General features: G+C 34.2%; 1 protein-coding gene and 1 long non-coding RNA gene across 2 annotated transcripts in view; one reads left to right on the top strand and one right to left on the bottom strand.

Moving 5' to 3' along the window:
* Positions 1–1,200: 1,200 nt before the first annotated feature.
* On the bottom strand, positions 1,201–13,049 carry LOC137397047 (ras-related protein Rab-4B-like). Its single transcript, XM_068083332.1, has 4 exons — positions 12,994–13,049; positions 5,140–5,324; positions 4,439–4,534; positions 1,201–1,337 (listed from the first exon to the last, which is right to left on the bottom strand). The coding sequence occupies exons 1-4, from the start codon at positions 13,047–13,049 to the stop codon at positions 1,201–1,203; spliced, it is 474 nt and encodes a 157-aa protein (XP_067939433.1).
* A 3,647-nt stretch (positions 13,050–16,696) lies between these two features.
* Positions 16,697–17,530, top strand: part of LOC137396382 (uncharacterized) — a 130,075-nt gene continuing 129,241 nt past the window's right edge. Inside the window, exon 1 of the long non-coding RNA XR_010978548.1 lies at positions 16,697–16,768. This is a non-coding gene — a long non-coding RNA (uncharacterized lncRNA). The remainder of the gene's footprint in view (positions 16,769–17,530) is intronic.

The raw sequence follows: 17,530 nt of genomic DNA, 5'->3' as shown, positions 1-17,530 counted from the left end.
ATTAAGCCGTTTTTTATATGTAGGCTTCTTCGAAGTAGAAAGACCGTGTTAAACAGAGAACTACTAATAGCCCGAGTTCATTATTGATTATTCCTATGGTGTCTATTTCAAAGTTTTAACACAAAAAAGCAAAAAGCTTTGGAATTGGATAGCAAGATAATTGATTGTTATTGGTATAAACAATTCATTAGTAATACGATTTTGTGGACACTTTTCTACTTATCAGTTGATATTATGGGCTCGTAAAGATCAAATAATGTCAAAGTAGTGGGCAAATGGAGGTGGCGTTCAATTGGAGAGTGCCGGTCTATTTTTTAACCCTTCTTTCAGGGTGGCGTTCATTTAGAGGTTTTATGGTATGTTGTATTGGATGTAGTTAGTTTAAGTTTGTTTGGTTAGTGCTAGTCGCCATACATATTGTAAAAGTCATTGAATTTAATGTCCGTTGCAACATCAAACCCCACTTGTTTATAGAAAACCATATATCAGCAATGAACTAGCTTAAAATAATGTAAAAGGTTTGAAGTCGTTGTATGTATAAATTGGCTTTCTGGCTAATGTACAACTGTAGCCTACACACTGACATTCTTTATACGCCAGACAAAACGCCTTTTATAAGCAGACGTTGTGCTGGTGCTTAGTTAGACAAAGAGTGATGAAATATCATATTGTTCGAAGATGTTCATCGATGTTCGTATGTTCTAGCATTTCCTTCATACAAAAAATTTGCTTTGCTGGTTGTCATAGAAACGCATGACTACCTGCTTTTACATGTTATTTAAAAAGATGCCAACTTTATGTTTACATCATCGTTTTAGAAAATGATTTGAATATACACTAGTTGTATTTAGCAGTGTCCCTTATTTGCAATTGATAGTGGCTTGTTTAATTGGTGATACAGCATTCACAGAGAAAGACAGATTTTTTAGGCAATTTTCTTGAATGGCTGGCTGATGGTGCAGTAATTGCGAAAGTAACATCAATGATAACACAACAATTTTTTTCCCTTTGTTCTCTTTCTCCAAAGACCTTAGAAAATAAAGAAAATGTGAATGATCCAGTTAAGCCTCAGAGAAATGTCATTCTAAAGACTGTTTATAGATATCAATTTTGGTTTTAAATTGACTGATATGTAAATAGAGACAACTCCAAACAGCACAGATATAAGCATGCTTTAAATGCATCCAGCAGAGCTGCCACTCATTCAGCAAAGGAAGCCAAGAGATTTGTAGCAGTCACAGACTTTTTTTCAGTCCTAGCCTGTTGTCTTTGAAATCGATGCAAGGCAGCATTACTGCATTGTAATCCATATCCCATCATTTTTGGATCCAAGTCCCCTATATACATAAGTAGAACATTATAAAAAGCCACAAAGTTTTCAGCGAGTTAAACTTACGACAGATTAACACTAACATGTTTTCATCCTTCTGTTCTGCTGGCAAACACTCAGCTTTTCAAGAGCTTATCACCCATGAAAGATAAACCTGCACGAGACTTTACCAGATTTACATTAGAGTATAATTTGTCTATAATTTACAGTGTTCTCTGATGTTTAAAGCACATCAATTACATAATAACTGTTTAAGCTTATTCAGGTTCTTCAATATCTTGGCTTTCAAATGAGCCATTGTTTGACATGATGAGACAGACAATGGTTGGTGTTTATAAGATTTCTCCAGAGCTCTACCACAAAAATGTTAGGTGACATAGGCATAGGGAATCAGTGTCATTAGTTTTCCATGTACAGATTATTTGTATGATAAATGACTCAGATTCTGAGCACTATACTATATTTTTCAAATGATATTATGTGATAGACCGTTCCATTTATTGTGATGTTGAGGGGCACGACTGAGGCTAATTGATGTCAAGCATTGCAAGATCTCACAAGAGTGCAATCTACATATAGTCCTAGGGCCACGCCACTGCAGGTCACAATTTAATTTGTGATTTCATTGCCTTTATCACCAAGGGTGGTTAACAACCAGGTATGTTTTGACTAGTCATTTCTGATTTTGTTTACTTTTGTTGCGGAGCTCAATTGAATTAAATCAATCGTTGGGGTTGACTCACTGCACTCCAGGATTGTTCAAAATAGAGAAGCCTACTGTAAATATCTTAATCTGTCTATAAGCTAGTATCATACACAAAGTGATTAATTTATCTGTCCAGTACTCTTTTCTATTTTCCATATACTGTAGTTTATTCGAATGTAATATAAATATTTTAGTTTTTTTTTTGCTATTTAATTACTAATTAGTTATTAATCAAGTTGTTAATCATTTTTGTATAGGACAAAAAATGCCATCATATAAAATGTTGTGATAATAACTACTATACATTGTAAATGTTTAAAATGAACAAAAGGACGTAAAAGGTCACATCTATCAATCACCTGAAATCTATTAACCTAAAACATGTGTTTGTATTGGTCGAGTGTTACCACAATACCCGGGCATTGTTGATTATCTAGAACCCTAGTTTATTGTTAGCGCTCTCTTGGTTTAACAGCCTGATTGTCAAAAGAAAGTGCAGCTTCAATGGCAGAAAAAGGATCAATGACCTAAGGTTAAATGATAATTATGACATCACATTGTGGGAACACCAACCAAGTGTTTTTTTATTGTAGGACATACTTTTGACACCCTGTTTTTCATAGTTCTATTTTTCTTTCTGTATTGAATATAGGAACAAAATATAGGAATATTATTGTGTATTGAATATTGATTATTGAAACAATGGCTCTTTCTAAAGCCAAGACTTTGATGTACTGAAATATGATAAATGTACTTATGTAATTAATGTGCTTTAAGGTGATTGGACTGCCAGGATGTTGCAAGGTTAAAATTAACAAGATTCGATCAGCAAAATAGCATAAACACTCCGATCATACGGGAGTAAGAATATGACATCCCAAAGAGACCTACAGAATGAGGTCATGTAACGGTGCAACTTGAACGCATTTGCCGATATCAACTAGCTAAAATGTTATCAGAATAAATTTGCTACCGCTTTCATGATGTTCTTAGAAAACATTATTATTGAATGTCTCAGCGATGTTACAGGTATGTTACTTAGGAATTTTTGGGTGTGAACATCCATATAGCATCGGCTTGTCATGTGACTAGAACATTTTGGTATGTCATATTATTACTTTCAAATGGATGTCCTAGCATTGTTACATGAAATTTAGTTTGGGATGTTGAAGTGTAAACATTTGCGTAACATTTATTTTCAATGTAAACGCAATATTATGATGGTGTATCGCATTGACCTATACATGAATGTTCCAGCAATGTTACAGGATATCTGCTTTGAAATACATGTACTTGAGCCAATATTACAGCCAGTAATCTCTCAAAGTAGATTCTGACGTAGACTTTGGTTACAAAGGGAAAGTGTCTTTTAAAGATGAGCTTTTGCAAAATTTTGGTAGATATTATCAGAAAGTATTGTTATTTTTCTATCATTGGCAATTTTATTTGATGTTTGAGGTGATCTGATTGTGAAGAGGTTTCAAGATTAAAATCAGCAAAGCTTGATCTCTGTTAAAAAGCTCAGAAGAAATATACGTTCGAAATGACGTGAGTAGTTCTTATCATTACTATTTGCAGTAATGCATGATTTATGTTGATCAAAAATTCCAAAATCAAAAAACTTGAAAACATATTAGAAACTGAAAGTACATGTTAACACTAATATACAAAATAAAACAATAAATGTGCGTGCAACATAAAACCATAACTATTCACTTTTATGTTAAAAATCATGGAAACCCTTTTTGCGCTTTTTGTGTTTGCTGTTGGTGCCTACATGTTTTCTGAATGATATTTTCACAACATGAAACAGAGACTGTATTCACTGAATATGGATGTAAGTGCCACAGGTCATAACTGGAATAGCTACTGTACTACGACAGTCGGTTGCAGTGATGTCATAAATCACTAAGTTTATGACTGTTTCAATCATAGCCCAGTCCTGTGCACCTAGCTTGGTTGTGCACAACAATCTGGTTACACTATTATGGATATAGTAAAAACTGAGACAGAGGCTGAGAATGGATTGCTATAAATTTGTCTATATTTCATGTTTACATTCTCAATAGGAAGTACACAGCCCTAGCTATCCCCATTTCTTCTGAAACCTCACTAAACATAACTGAACACAATGGTTAATGGTTTAGGCCAATTAAAAAGTAGGGAGATTTTATATAAAAATGTGATCGGCTAAATAAAAATGTCGGAGGTACTTGCTAATTGATTGTAAAAGATTAAGAGAAAAACTTTTTAATTTTTGCTGAATTTAGTTGAAAAAACAAGATGCTTTTTTTGCAAATGACAGAAAGATGAAAACTTGAATTGATGGAAGCTGTAACTAAAATTTCTGAAAATCTTTCAAAACACAACTAGTTACAATTTACTAGTTAAATCAGACTTACCTGACTCAATTTTGGCGAGAATAGATTGAGCAAATTTTAAATAGGTTCCCTCAATGTTCTCTTCAGTCATTACACTAAGTTCAAGGAAGAAACTGCCTAGAGAAATCAAAGATTTGACCATCATATAACTCTTAGTGTAGCAATAGAAAGAGTTGCTTAGCAACAAGAAACAATCTTCAAGATACAAAAGCCGTCACGAGAATCAACTAGTATCTGACAATACCTTGAAGATAATGGAAATGCTTGTTTATGCCGCACAATGAGCCCTCCGTTAGGTAATGATAGTGGTATGCAATGACAAGTAATGAAAGGTGATATTTTCTCCACCATTCATCGCAATTATGAAAGTAAGCGATATAAAACAATAGTTCAAATGTCAAAAATGTGCCAATAGCGTTTAACAGTCTCTCATTCTGAGTAGGCTGATACAACAAAAGTTACGGCACATATTTATTTCAAGTATTCTCATAAACCTTTGAGCCTCAGAAGTGAAAATGTGCTCCATAGAACAATTTTGATGTTGTGATTGCTCTGGGGCACCATCTAGACTTGTGAATGGCTGTGAACTTTAAATGACTATATTCTGCTAAAACTACTGAAATTACCGTATAACCTCTATTTTAATATCCTCTATACTTTAACATCACCTATAAAGGATGGTTTGTAGTCCAACACCAGTAGAGGTCATATCACCAGCTGACAGACATCTCTGTAACCAACTTCCTTTCTTACCATTTTCTTGTGAAAATCTGCTCTCTCCCGGAATGTTACTTCTCTCTCAGCATCCAGGTCTTTCTTGTTTCCCACAAGGATGATAACTATGCTTGGGCTAGCCAAGGTTCTTGTATCTCTCAGCCAGTTAGTAAGGGCGTTATATGATTCTCGGCTGCAAAAAGAGCAAAGGGCTATAGAATGAATTTCTTGTATTAGCTTACTATAACCTAACATCTATTAGGCAAATAACTATATGACCTTAACATGAAAATATTATAATATTATTTTATATTATGACTGCAAGATGTTATTTAGTTGACCTTAACATGAAAATAGTATATTATTTTATATTATATTGCATTCCAACTACAAGGATGTTTCACGATTAGAAATGACAAAACTTGATCACTAGTTGCTATCGTTGCAACAGTTAATATTGGCTATTGCTATTCAAGTTGAAAAGTTACGCGCTTCCTTTCTGTTAGTCTCCTTAAAAATCCCACTCTAGATTGATTTGATTGTTTCAACCATGATCAAGTTTTAGTCAATAACAACAGCCTAACATCTATTAATACTCTGAAGTCTGGGTCTGTGAGAATTCAGGAGAATGTTTACCTGTCTGACACTATGCCTTAGTAAACTAAGTTGTATTGTTCTGCTTTATTTTGTTGAAACGTTTCAGTATAATTCTAAAGTCTCAAGTCGATTGAATGATCAATTCTTGTGATATATCCAAAATACCGAAGGCACTTCTAATCGACCGAGAAATGCAATATGGCTGCTGACAAAACATTACTTTCTAATGACACACAGATTAAAATTCTGGGTAATTAGAGATCAAAGACAAAACTAGAAAGTTTCTCATCAGCAGCAAAAACATCACATTAAAACATTTAGTTTTTCTATTCATAATTGCACACTCTATCAGATGTGGTGTACTCCAGTAATTATGCTGCTTCAGTTATCATCACTTCTTCAAACACCACTTCTTTGAAAGCATGTGAAAAAACTATATATTTTTTGAAAAGAAATAAATTTTAGATATTATGTTACATTTTGATAAAAGAAAACAAGTCACTACTTTTCTTTTCACCAATAAGTTATAGCTTGATATCAAGGACTTCCGATATTATCAAATTTCTTGTGTGGGATATGTGGATAAAAAATAACTTGTGAACAGAAACATCGACCTAAATGCTTGTACAGTTCTCCAAAGTGGGATTGAGGTGTTTCTCATAATTATCTCTTTTTATTAGGGGTCTGCCTTCTGAGCAAACCGCAAAATGACAGCACTCTTTTTTGCAGTCGGTTTTAGTAAACCATCAAAAATTATTAAAATTATAATAATAATAATAATAATTTATAATAAAATTATCTGTTATTAAAATGCTCTTATTCTAGTGCCAAAGCGTCTGTTGATTTTAAACTTATTCAGACTAATGCTTTAGGACCAAAACTATAGCTTCTACAACCAAAAATTACTGAGTGTTTGTTAATCAAAAACACCTTGGATAAAATAATTTCTATCACAAATAGCAAAACGTAATGAAATGTAATGTAAAATGTAATGAAAAGGTTAAAAAAGTGGAAATAAACACAAGTGTAATGAGAATTATCTTGTCTATGATGAATACACAACTCCCCTATTAATGGCTATGTATAGGCACCTGTACTAAATTTATGATGAATACTTGTGACGGGCACCAGTACTTCTTTGCAAACAAATTTAGCCTCAGCCCCTTCCGTTCAAGTTTTTTGTGTATTTTGCGACTCAAGAGAAGATAAACCTGCGAGTTCAACAAGTTGTATTACCCGGGCCCAGCACTAATAAATACAGTAAGTATAAATGTCGTAGCTCCACACTTGACTTGCGATCTTTGCGAGTTCTAAACTAATGAGAAGCAGATTTTTCATTCTTAGATTTTAACTGCTATAGCTGGACAACAACAAAATTTGAGATTTATAGATATTCATAATTCCTATGCACCAGCTTGTATCAGCGCGTTACAGAAAATTAAAAAATATCAATTGCTTGCAGATGCTGAGATAAACAGTGGATATTACAATAGCTATACCACACAATTGAGAATAGACTTTAATACTCAGCTATGATGACCTTGCTAAATCAGAATATGTGGTCTATTCTTCATCTTCACAAGGCGCTTTAAAGAATGGCAAACTAATGCATAGGTGCAAATAAATATTGCCTTAATCTGTTTTGAAAAATATTTAGGCTAGTGACTCAGTGAACAGTGACTCACAAAGAAACAAGCAAATTTAGTAACCTTGAGAAACATTTCATCTTCATTCGACCTTAGGATACCGACCACTTTCAACCGTGCAAGTAAATTCACAGAGTCGATGGTGAATTTTTCACTGACTTATGCTTGTTGGTTAATAGCAATACTTAAACTTGACAACGTATGAGTGTCTTGAAGTTAACAGCTACCTGTAACACCTGCCACTCACCATTAAGTGTCATAAATTAATAGAGTGACACGAGCTGCTATGTAGTAGCTTCTTGTAACTGATCTAAGTCATTTAGGCAATCAGCAATGACCTTTAGGAGAGTTGTAAAGAACTCTATTCAATTTGAACTCAAAAAGAATATGTGAAAAGGAGGTGTAAACTCAGGCCACCACCAGCCATGATATACACCTTTCTATTAGGCATTTGAAATGACTGACAAGACTGAAGATGAACCTACGAAAAACTTTTTTCCAGGGAAATATTATAAATAATAAAATGTTTAATAAATACCATTATTAATATTTCCTATTCATTTCTGATTGTTGTTGATGTTTAAGGGAATGTGGCTGCCAAGATGTATCAAGATTAAAATGGAAAAAACTTGATCGGTGTTCAAACACTCTGAAGAAGAATATATGAAGAGTTCATTTCCAAAACCAGTTATTTCCGATTTTAGCATTTTTCACAAACAAGAAAATTTTGTACACTCAATATTGTTCAATATAATTGGCATAGTTTTTAGCTAATACTCAAGACAAATGACAAAGCAAGCTAATACTTTTTTGTGTTCAACAATTTTGTCAAGAAGCATGATAAACAGCAAACAGAGTTCTGCTTTTTTTTCAAAAGCAGTTATTTCGAGAAGTAACTGCTTTTGACATGAAAAAATCAGCAACCAGTGATTTAAACAGTAAGTCTTAGATAATAGTCTGACTTTAACCACAGCTTTAGGTGAACCAATAATTAATGCGGACTAGTTACAAGTGGTGAGCCAACATGTTATATACAATAATATCTCGAAAATAAAAACATACCGTACATTGTTTTACTGTAAAATGCATCTTATTTAGAAAGAAATTCTCTACAAGATATGTATAAAATTGTTTAGTGAATCTTACCCTTGCAATTTTTTTTGCATTGAACAAATGGGGTGTGTTTCTTATATCTATGAAAGTAACGATCTGGTTTGCCATTTTGAAAAATAATTAAAAATGAAATTGTTAAGCCAAAGTTTTTTATTGGTTGCACGTGATTGGCAGTAAGGTTCTTTCAGACATCATCTGCTAATGTTTGGGTCTCGTAATGAAGACAAGTGACACCCTATTGATAAGGCGATCCATCGGCTTACCGTCTGTACTTATACTACTGTGCAAGCCGATACATTGGCTTGCGAAAGAATTATTAGCAAAAATAGTAATAGATTACTACTACTAGCACTAGTTAACTCTTGTACTAAACACAAACAAACATGCATTGTGTTTGATGTGATTGTTTCATTTTTTTTGCCTTCTGCAATTTAGTTAAATTTAGCTTTTAAGCCAATTTAGCAGTAAAAGGTTTAAATTAATTACCTGCTACATTCTCTTTGTTCTTTTTACTTTTACCAGGTCGTGTTATTTGCACAGGTTCTTCAAAAAGTCATTAAACGTTGCTGCAGTAAAATCTCTTGTTGAAGATGCATCCATCATGAAAGCACAGGAAGTAGAAAGATAGCTAACAAAACTAAGTCAACCAATCAAAAAGCTGACCTAGTTTTAGAACAACCAATTGAAAAGCAAGCACAAAAATAACTGCTTTTGGAATGAAACCCAATAGAAAATAACTGGTTTTGGAACAAAACCGAGACTTTAGTGGGTGCAATGTATGAGAAATAACTGGTTTAGGAACAAAATATCTATTGATCAATGTACTCATATTATTATAGTATAATTTAAGATTAAAAAGTCAAAAAGTGCAAAAAATGGAAATAACTGGTTTTGGAAATGAACTCCTCATATGTCATAATGACGTCACGAGTTGATATTGGCTGATGTGTAAATGTTGCAGCATTACGCATTTCTATTCTGTCAATCTCTTTGCGACTATAATAGACATCACACTTTCGCTTGATCTGAAAGCTTTAAAGATGATCAATTTTTGTCAATTTTAATCTTGAAACATCTTTATAGTCAGATCATCTTAAAGCACATAAATTACATAATTTTTTTATTGTATATTTCAATACATCAGAGTCTTGGCTTTCGAATGAGCTTTTGTTTGCCATGGTGAGACAGGCATTGGTTGGTGTTTATAGGATTTCCCCATAGCTCTACCGCAGAAATGTTCAATGGTAAAAGCTCCAAAATTATGACGTCACAATTTTTATATTTGGTGCAGTGCTCTTACTGCTTCTTTTTATTGATTACCACTTTTATTATCAACTGACGCTAGTGGAAAGCAAAAGTGGGACAACTCCAGAGAACCATTGAAGATAACAAAGGAATCAGTGTCACTAGCTCTTCATGTACAGATTATTTCTATGATAAATAACTCAGAATCCAAGCGCTATACTATAACTTCCCGATGATATTATGCACTAGCCCTCTTATTTTATTGTGATGTTGAGGGTCGACTGAGACTAATTATTTTCAAGCATTGCTTGATCTCGCGAAAGTGCGATTGACCTATTGCAACCCGCAACCCGCAGGTCACAACTTTATTGGTGTGATTTCATTACCTTTATTGATGACAGTACATTTATTGAAGCATAATTAATTAACCCAGAACATGTGTTTGTATTGGTGAAATTTATAAACAATAGACTTTGACATAAATGTCGTTTGGACTGCTTATTGTTAAACCGAAAACTGTCATGTTTTGAGCTTGTTACTGGTGGCAAGTGGTTTAATTACTTTTCATTCCTTTGGTGTTGTGAAAAAAATATGACAGAAAGGATAATATAACTGAAATAATGAAAAGCAGTGTTGACTTTTACAACACCAAAGTTGTTTAGTATTACTTTGTATCAAGTAATACTAAAATGCAATATCGTAAATTAGATGTTTGATCATGTTTACTGAATAATCCACATATTATTATTATTATACACTGTATATTATGTTATTATATTATTGATTATCAGTAGGAACAGTGATGTCAGACTTTTTGCCCTACAGCCCATGAGATCGGGTCATTTGTTGTTAGGATGACAAATGACATTGAAACTGACAACGACCTGTGATTGGATGCTGAAATCTATTGTTTATAAATTTCACCGTTGGTATTGGTCGGGCGTTAGCACGATCCCGGGCACTGTTGATTATCTAGAATCCTAGTTTCTTATTAGCGCTCTCTGGTTTTTAGCAGCATCGATTGTCACAGATGGCAATGGCACAGAGGCAAAGATGGCAAAGATCACAGTCTCAAGGGCAGCGAAGGGGATCGACTACCTAAAGTTAAATAATAATTGTGACATCAAGTTTTGAGAACTTGAACCAAGTGTTTTTTTTTATTGCAGAACATACTTTTGACACCTTGTTTTTCATAGTTCTATTGTTCCTTCTGTATTGAATACAGGCTCATTCGAAAGCCAAGACCCTGATGTATTGAAATATATAATAAAGAAATTATGTAATTTATGTGCTTTAAACCCCAAAAACCTACTGAAACGATAGAAAAATGCCATTGCTTTCTGATAAAATCTACTAAAATCTTGTGTAAGTCTTTTTGTAAGAGAAAATTAGTTTCTATTAAAGTTAAGTTTCATAGGAAAGGTTATTTTTATATGTACAATAACAGATGATGGCAAAATGAAAACCTGGCTTTAGTTGAATTGTTTATGTGTTTATTTTCTATTATTATGATGAATTAAATGTTGTATCATATATATTTTATGTGATATGTTATATTATAAATTTCATTGCACATCAAATTGCTGGTGAACCCACTTTCAATATTACTGATTTACACGGTATGGTTTGACAACTTTAGATATTTCCTGCGATCAACAAATACTCATATAAATTATACAAATGTAGAAACTATAAGTAAGTGAGCTACTAGCAGGTTCCCACAGAGTTAACATAAAGGTCGAAGACATAAAAAGGCTCTATGAAACATTTAAAGCCTCTACTTCCTTGGTGTGATTGATGTAGTTGATCGGAAAATTTTACAAAAAATCTGAACCCATTCATAATATACTTAAAGTCTTCCTATTCCGCAGTGTCCAAAAATCTGTAGTTTATGGTTTTTCCAGCCTTATCTACAGCTTTACTATCACAGTCTACACCGATCCTTGTTTGACTAAAACAATAACAAAAGGACATTAAAAGCTGCAATTACAGTCAAATGAGTTGCTACAGTAAAGTAGGCTACAACTACAACCCAGTTGGCTATAACTGTCATCAAAGAAAATACAGCTACAACCCTAAAGGCAATAACTATAGCCAATAAGATATATCTACAGCCAAATAAGCTAAAATTATTGTCAATGAGCTATGGCTACAGCCAAATAAGCTATAGCATTTACAACACGCTCTTGCATCGTAAATACACAAACGTCGACACAACTGTTCGCATTATAAAAAATAAGCTAGACATTATACGTGTTAAGCTTTAAACTGGCAGGTGGCAGGACAACAGAACCATGGTGGCAGCAATGTTATGATTGAGTGTGCTTAATAAAGTGTTTTACTGGTAATATATGCCTTCTTTCCACTGTTTTTATACTGGTAATCTTTGGGAAATAACTTTATAACCTCTAACATTTATATATGGTAAAGCATTTTTACTATGGTCATTGGTTTAGGCTTCATGTCGTGCTGTGTAAGTTAGGTGTAAAATTATGTAATTTCCTTTTCATATTTGATGTGACTCATCAGCAACATATCCATAAACATAAGTTGACTTGAAACATTTTACCATGAAATAGTCTCTGAGAAACTTGACTTGTAATGAAGTCTATACCGTATCTAAACACAAACACAGGTCGTCATGGACTTACATTTGTGTTTGGATCCTGCCGACCATAAAACGATTTGGACATGAGTCGACTCTGTATATTTGATCGATTCTGATCTAACTTAAATAAATTTAGCTTACTAAATACCTCTTCTGTTACCCTATACAGTGTTACCCCCACTCGTATTGAAACTGCACCCATCTCACAAACTGCCACAGCGTTTCCTTCACTTGCATGGACTTGAACCCCTCTCACGTATCACCATAGTGTTCACATTACTTATTCATCACTCTCTTGTACCACTGTAGCAATTGCTCCCCGTCTCCTTACTTATTTGCAGTTGAAACACCTTTTCTGTACCCCTATAGTGTTCCTCCACTTGCATGGAACCTGAACCCCTTTTGAGTGCCTCTCATGATGGCCCCCTCAATTGTATGGAGACTGAATTTCTCAATTGTGCTACCACCGTGTTTTTCCTCATTTATATAAAAACGGAACCCTCTCATGAACTACCATAGTGTTTTCTCATTTTTATGGAATTTGGACCCTTTTCGTAACCTGCCATAGTGTTTCCCTCATTAGTACGGAATTGCATTACTTTCACGTATCACCAGTGTTCACCTAACCGGTGTGGTATATAAACCATTCTCACATGCCACCATAGTGGTCACCTTTCTTGTGTGAAATCTGAACCTTCTCATGTACCATCATAGCATTTCCCTCTTACTGATATGGAGTCTAAAACTGCTTCTGTACCTTTATAGTGTTTTATCTTGTATGGAATCTGCACCCCTTTCAAGTACCCCCATAGTTTTCTACCTATTGTATGAAATCCAAACCTCTTTCATGTATCCCACAGTGTCCTCGACCTGTATAAAATCTTAACTTCTCTCGCGCACTCATCATATTGTTTTTCCAACATTTAGCAAATCTGAACCCCTTTTGTGTATTCTTCTCAATGGTTCCCTCACTTAGATGAAATCTGAACCTATCTCATGTACCCATATAGTGTTTCTCCAACATCTATAAAATCTGAAGCCCCCTTCGTGTACCATCATAGTGTTCTCATACTTACTTTTTTGAAATCTAAATTGTGCTTGTGTACCATCATGGTGTTTTGGCCACTTGTATGGCATAGGAAACTCTCATGGGTACCCCATCATAGTGTTTCCCCCAGTTGTATGGAATCTGCCTCCCATTAGTGTATCACCAGTGGTTCCTCCATTTTTCAGAATATGAACCTATTTTGTGTACCACCCAAGGGCTTCCTCTACTTGTATAGAATAAGAACACCTCCTGTGTACCCCTACAATGTTCCATTTACTTGTGTAGAGTCTGAGCGTTCCACATGTACCTATCTTAGTATTCTTTCCAATGGAATAAAATCTGAACCTCTGTCATGTACTCATACAGTGTTTCCCCTCTTGCTTCAATTCTGAAACTCTCTTGTGTACCACCATAGGGTTTCCACCACTTGTATAGAGTCTGAACACCTGCCATGTACCACTACAGTTTTCAATTTTTCTGCATGGAATCTGAATCCTCATGTACCTGAGTACCTAGGGTGATTTCCCAATTTTTATGAAATGTTAACTCATTTTATTTACCACCACAGTGTTCCCATTGTTTAGAATCTGAACCCTCCTTTGTACCTGCTAGGCTTTATAACACTTACATGGAATCCGAATCTTTGTATCTACCTCCAGCAGGTTTTTTTTACTTCAATGAAAGCTGAAACCTTTTCATGTACACCCAGTTCCTGGCAGCAATTTAACATCCAAACACTTGGCGTTGAGATCAGAAATTTATCTGAAGAGGTCTTTAAATTTAAATAAACTTTTTTGTCAATTTTCGATGGTTTTATTCTTTATCAACAATTTATAACAACAATTAGTACAATTATACTAATTTTTAATCACTATTTTTGTGCTAAAAGAAAAAACTACACTTTAAAGCCAGTTACCAAAATAGTTTTAACATATGAAATGAATGAAGCTGGAGAACATTTTGAGTTTAACCGATTTTAACCATGGTTGTTAATGGAATAGTCTTATTCATTTATAAAACTTTTACCATAATATTTTTTCAAGGAATTCACAGATGATACGCTTGGCTTTCAAGTTAATTACATCCCACTTACCATTCAGTAATTTATTTTACTAATTGTAGAATCTCTATTTTATGCATTTTACGAATTGCATTTGAAAAAAACTGTGTAGCCTGTTAATATCATATTTTTATATGTGGGAGAAAACTGTGTTATTGCGGACTAGTCAGTGTTGGTACATACATTTCTGTTTGTTTTCTGTTTGTAGTTCGTTTACATTATATCACTTAAAGGGACAGTTTTATTTTATTGTGATTTAGTCATGCTGTTAGTACTAGGCAGGCTGCATAAGTAGGAACATTCTAGCACCTCAATCCAGTATTTGTGTAGAGTTGTTCGAGCTGGCTAAGTCAAGCTCTGGTGAGAAAGATGGGAGATCAATTGGTAAGTACAGAGCTCTTTTACTCGGAGGGGTCAGAACAACGAAGGAGGGCAGTGACGGTTCAGTTGACCTTGAGGTCACATGGGATACAGGTACATAGATCCGTATTAAAGCAAAATAGAGATGGTTTGGTTAAGTCCGGCAGTGTATTCTAATGCATTTATTAGTTTGCTGGTTTTTCTACTCTTTAGCATGATTTTAGTTCACTATAAGGCACAATGTCTCTTTGGACTGTCAGTGTTGCTGTCGTGTACTTATATTAGGAAACTCTCCACACTTGTATCCTGTTTAGTGGAAGCAAATGTCTCACACTAACTACTATCTTTTTGTTTCCTTTTTCTTTTTTATGTACGCAAAAATTCATTAGACACTTGAGTATTGCTAGAGTCAAATTCACAGGCTGGAGCTCAATGTAAATGATGACAGTCTTCCAATTATTGTTTGTGATACAAAGCAATGAAATACTTCTCACCAAACTAATATTATTGTATCAGCACTACAAGTGACAAAATTGTACAGCAGTTACGGTGCCTCGATTTTTGTGCTTTGGTGTCTTTATGGCGTTAACATGTTTAAAAGGTCTAAAAGACACCACAGAAAGGTTGGGAGAAAACTAAGGCAGAGAAAGCAAAAGGGCTTGAGTATGTGTTTGGTAGACAACAGCAGCACAATTTTAATAAAGCAATGCGGCTAAAAAAAAAGAAAAAGGTTAAAGAAATTGATGTGCATGTAATATTTGGTATACCTTGCACATTTAGTTCAAGTATGTTTTAAAGAAGACAACATAATTTCTTCAGCTACCTTGTTGAGTCATATTGGTGTTAATAAATCAACTGACAGATGAATGTTGATGCTATGCACAGTATTACCAATATAGTAACAAGGTAAGTCATTTTTAATTGGCTATTGACTGATTGGCTGTCAATAATTACTTCTACCTGACACAGGTGCATCGCTGATGGTAATCAGAGGGAGAGTTGCTGTGCCGTGTAAATCCATTACAATTATTATCGGTTTAGTGTATGTAAATTTTATTCACATTGGACTGTAGCTGCTGTCATTTACACAACTCTCTTGTGTATGTGTCTCTATGGGTAGTTTCCTGAGAAACAATAGTATTTTGTTTAATTATTCTCCTTTTAACAGTCCATTTTGCATAATTCTATATGTAAACAATAGGCGCTGAGGTACCTTCTGTGTGCCACAACCTTAGTAGTCAAGCTAGTAGCTATCTACTAGTTTGATGTTTTTACCCAATCAGTAGATACCAAATAGGAAAAGAGCCGATAATTCCTACTTGTAATTGTACTTCATTTTAAACTGCTATGATTACTCAATCTAAAAATGTTTAATCATTTGAAGGCAATCTCTGATAATGAACTACCAGAAGGATTCAGTGTCTCAGAACTTGTTAATTCAGATGGCGGTATTAAAAGGTGGGCACCAAAAAGATTGAAAAGAACAAGAAGAAGCCTAAGGCTAAATCTAAAGTCCTAACTAATGAGGCAACTAAAAAGTGAGTTATACCAGCAAGCTTACTTCACATCATCATCAGCCCATAAAGTTTTCTATATACTCATAGAGTTGCCAATTTCTATGTAAATAGCTTCACCTGTCTCTAAACATATTTAACTGCCTAGAGACATACTTATCTATCCATTGCATTCCCATGCTACTATAGAGTCGATTAGTTTTCGTAGAGTCAAATTGGTGATAGCGTCATTTGGCATACATGTATTTGTAATCTCTAAGCACTGTGCCAGTAGGTTTGGAAGGGAATCATTGTAATTAAAAAAATATAAGGGTTATTAGGGAGAAGGAGAGTCTTTTATTCTAAAGATGATGAAGGAGATTGCTGAGTATGACAATATGACCAAGCGCAAATGGAAAAGGAAGTTGAAAAGAAATTAACTCAAAGATCTCAAATATGACTTCAAGGTTTGTATTAAAATCATCATATATAGACATATTATGATTCCTTGTAGCCAGTCTATCCTTGTTGGTTCAGTCTTTCTGTTTATTTGTCTATCACAATTCTTCTAATTATCCGCTCCAAGGATGAAAGGCTGCGTGATTCATTCATTTATACTATTCGAGAAAACCTAAAATTCTGGTTAAATCACGGGCTATGTGGTTACTGCATCAACAGCTGCAAAATATTTTGGTTTTGCGACCTGGCTTCCTGGTTTTGTGACTAGATGCTAAATAATAAATCACAGGCTACAAAATCATCACTTGTTTACAGTTTGGCCATGTTCAACTTTTTTGATACAGTTTTAGGAGTAATCTGACGCGCCAGTCTGTTGTATTGTGGATTAAAAAACAATTACACCTGCAAATACTCGCACTCACTATAAAAATCACCAATTAAAAATATGACAATTAATGGCAGGTGTTACTAGGGAAAATGATAAATCTTATAAGAAGCACTCGAGCATTCATCAGTGTTTATTAATATGTAGTAACATATGTCTAGTTATATTGAGATTTGAAAGTTGCGAATGATAATAGAGATATTTTTCTGATATCCTTAGTTTTTTTAATCAAGCAAACATGAAAACTGACATATTTTATACGGAAACATTTCACAAGCAATTTTATGGCTGAGTGCGTCGCCATGCTGTTTATTAGTAAATACCACCTTTAACTCTCTATTTCAGATTGATGTTAAGGATAAGAGATTCAGGGTCATGTACTCAT

The sequence above is a fragment of the Watersipora subatra genome, chromosome 5 (genome assembly GCF_963576615.1).
Source record: "Watersipora subatra chromosome 5, tzWatSuba1.1, whole genome shotgun sequence".
NCBI classification, from domain to species: Eukaryota; Metazoa; Bryozoa; class Gymnolaemata; order Cheilostomatida; family Watersiporidae; genus Watersipora; species Watersipora subatra.
Note: the sequence above shows the minus strand (reverse complement) of the source record. Positions and strands in the feature narration are given on the sequence as shown.

Coding starts and splice junctions, on each gene's coding strand:
- LOC137397047 (XM_068083332.1), bottom strand. CDS start 13,049: ATGGTACATGAGAAGGTTCAGATTTCACACAAGAAAGGTGACCACTAT. Junction 5,325..12,993: donor GGTGACCACTATGGTGGCAT/GTGAGAATGGTT, acceptor CTCTTTTTGCAG/CCGAGAATCATATAACGCCC. Junction 4,535..5,139: donor AGTTGGTTACAGAGATGTCT/GTCAGCTGGTGA, acceptor TGATTTCTCTAG/GCAGTTTCTTCCTTGAACTT.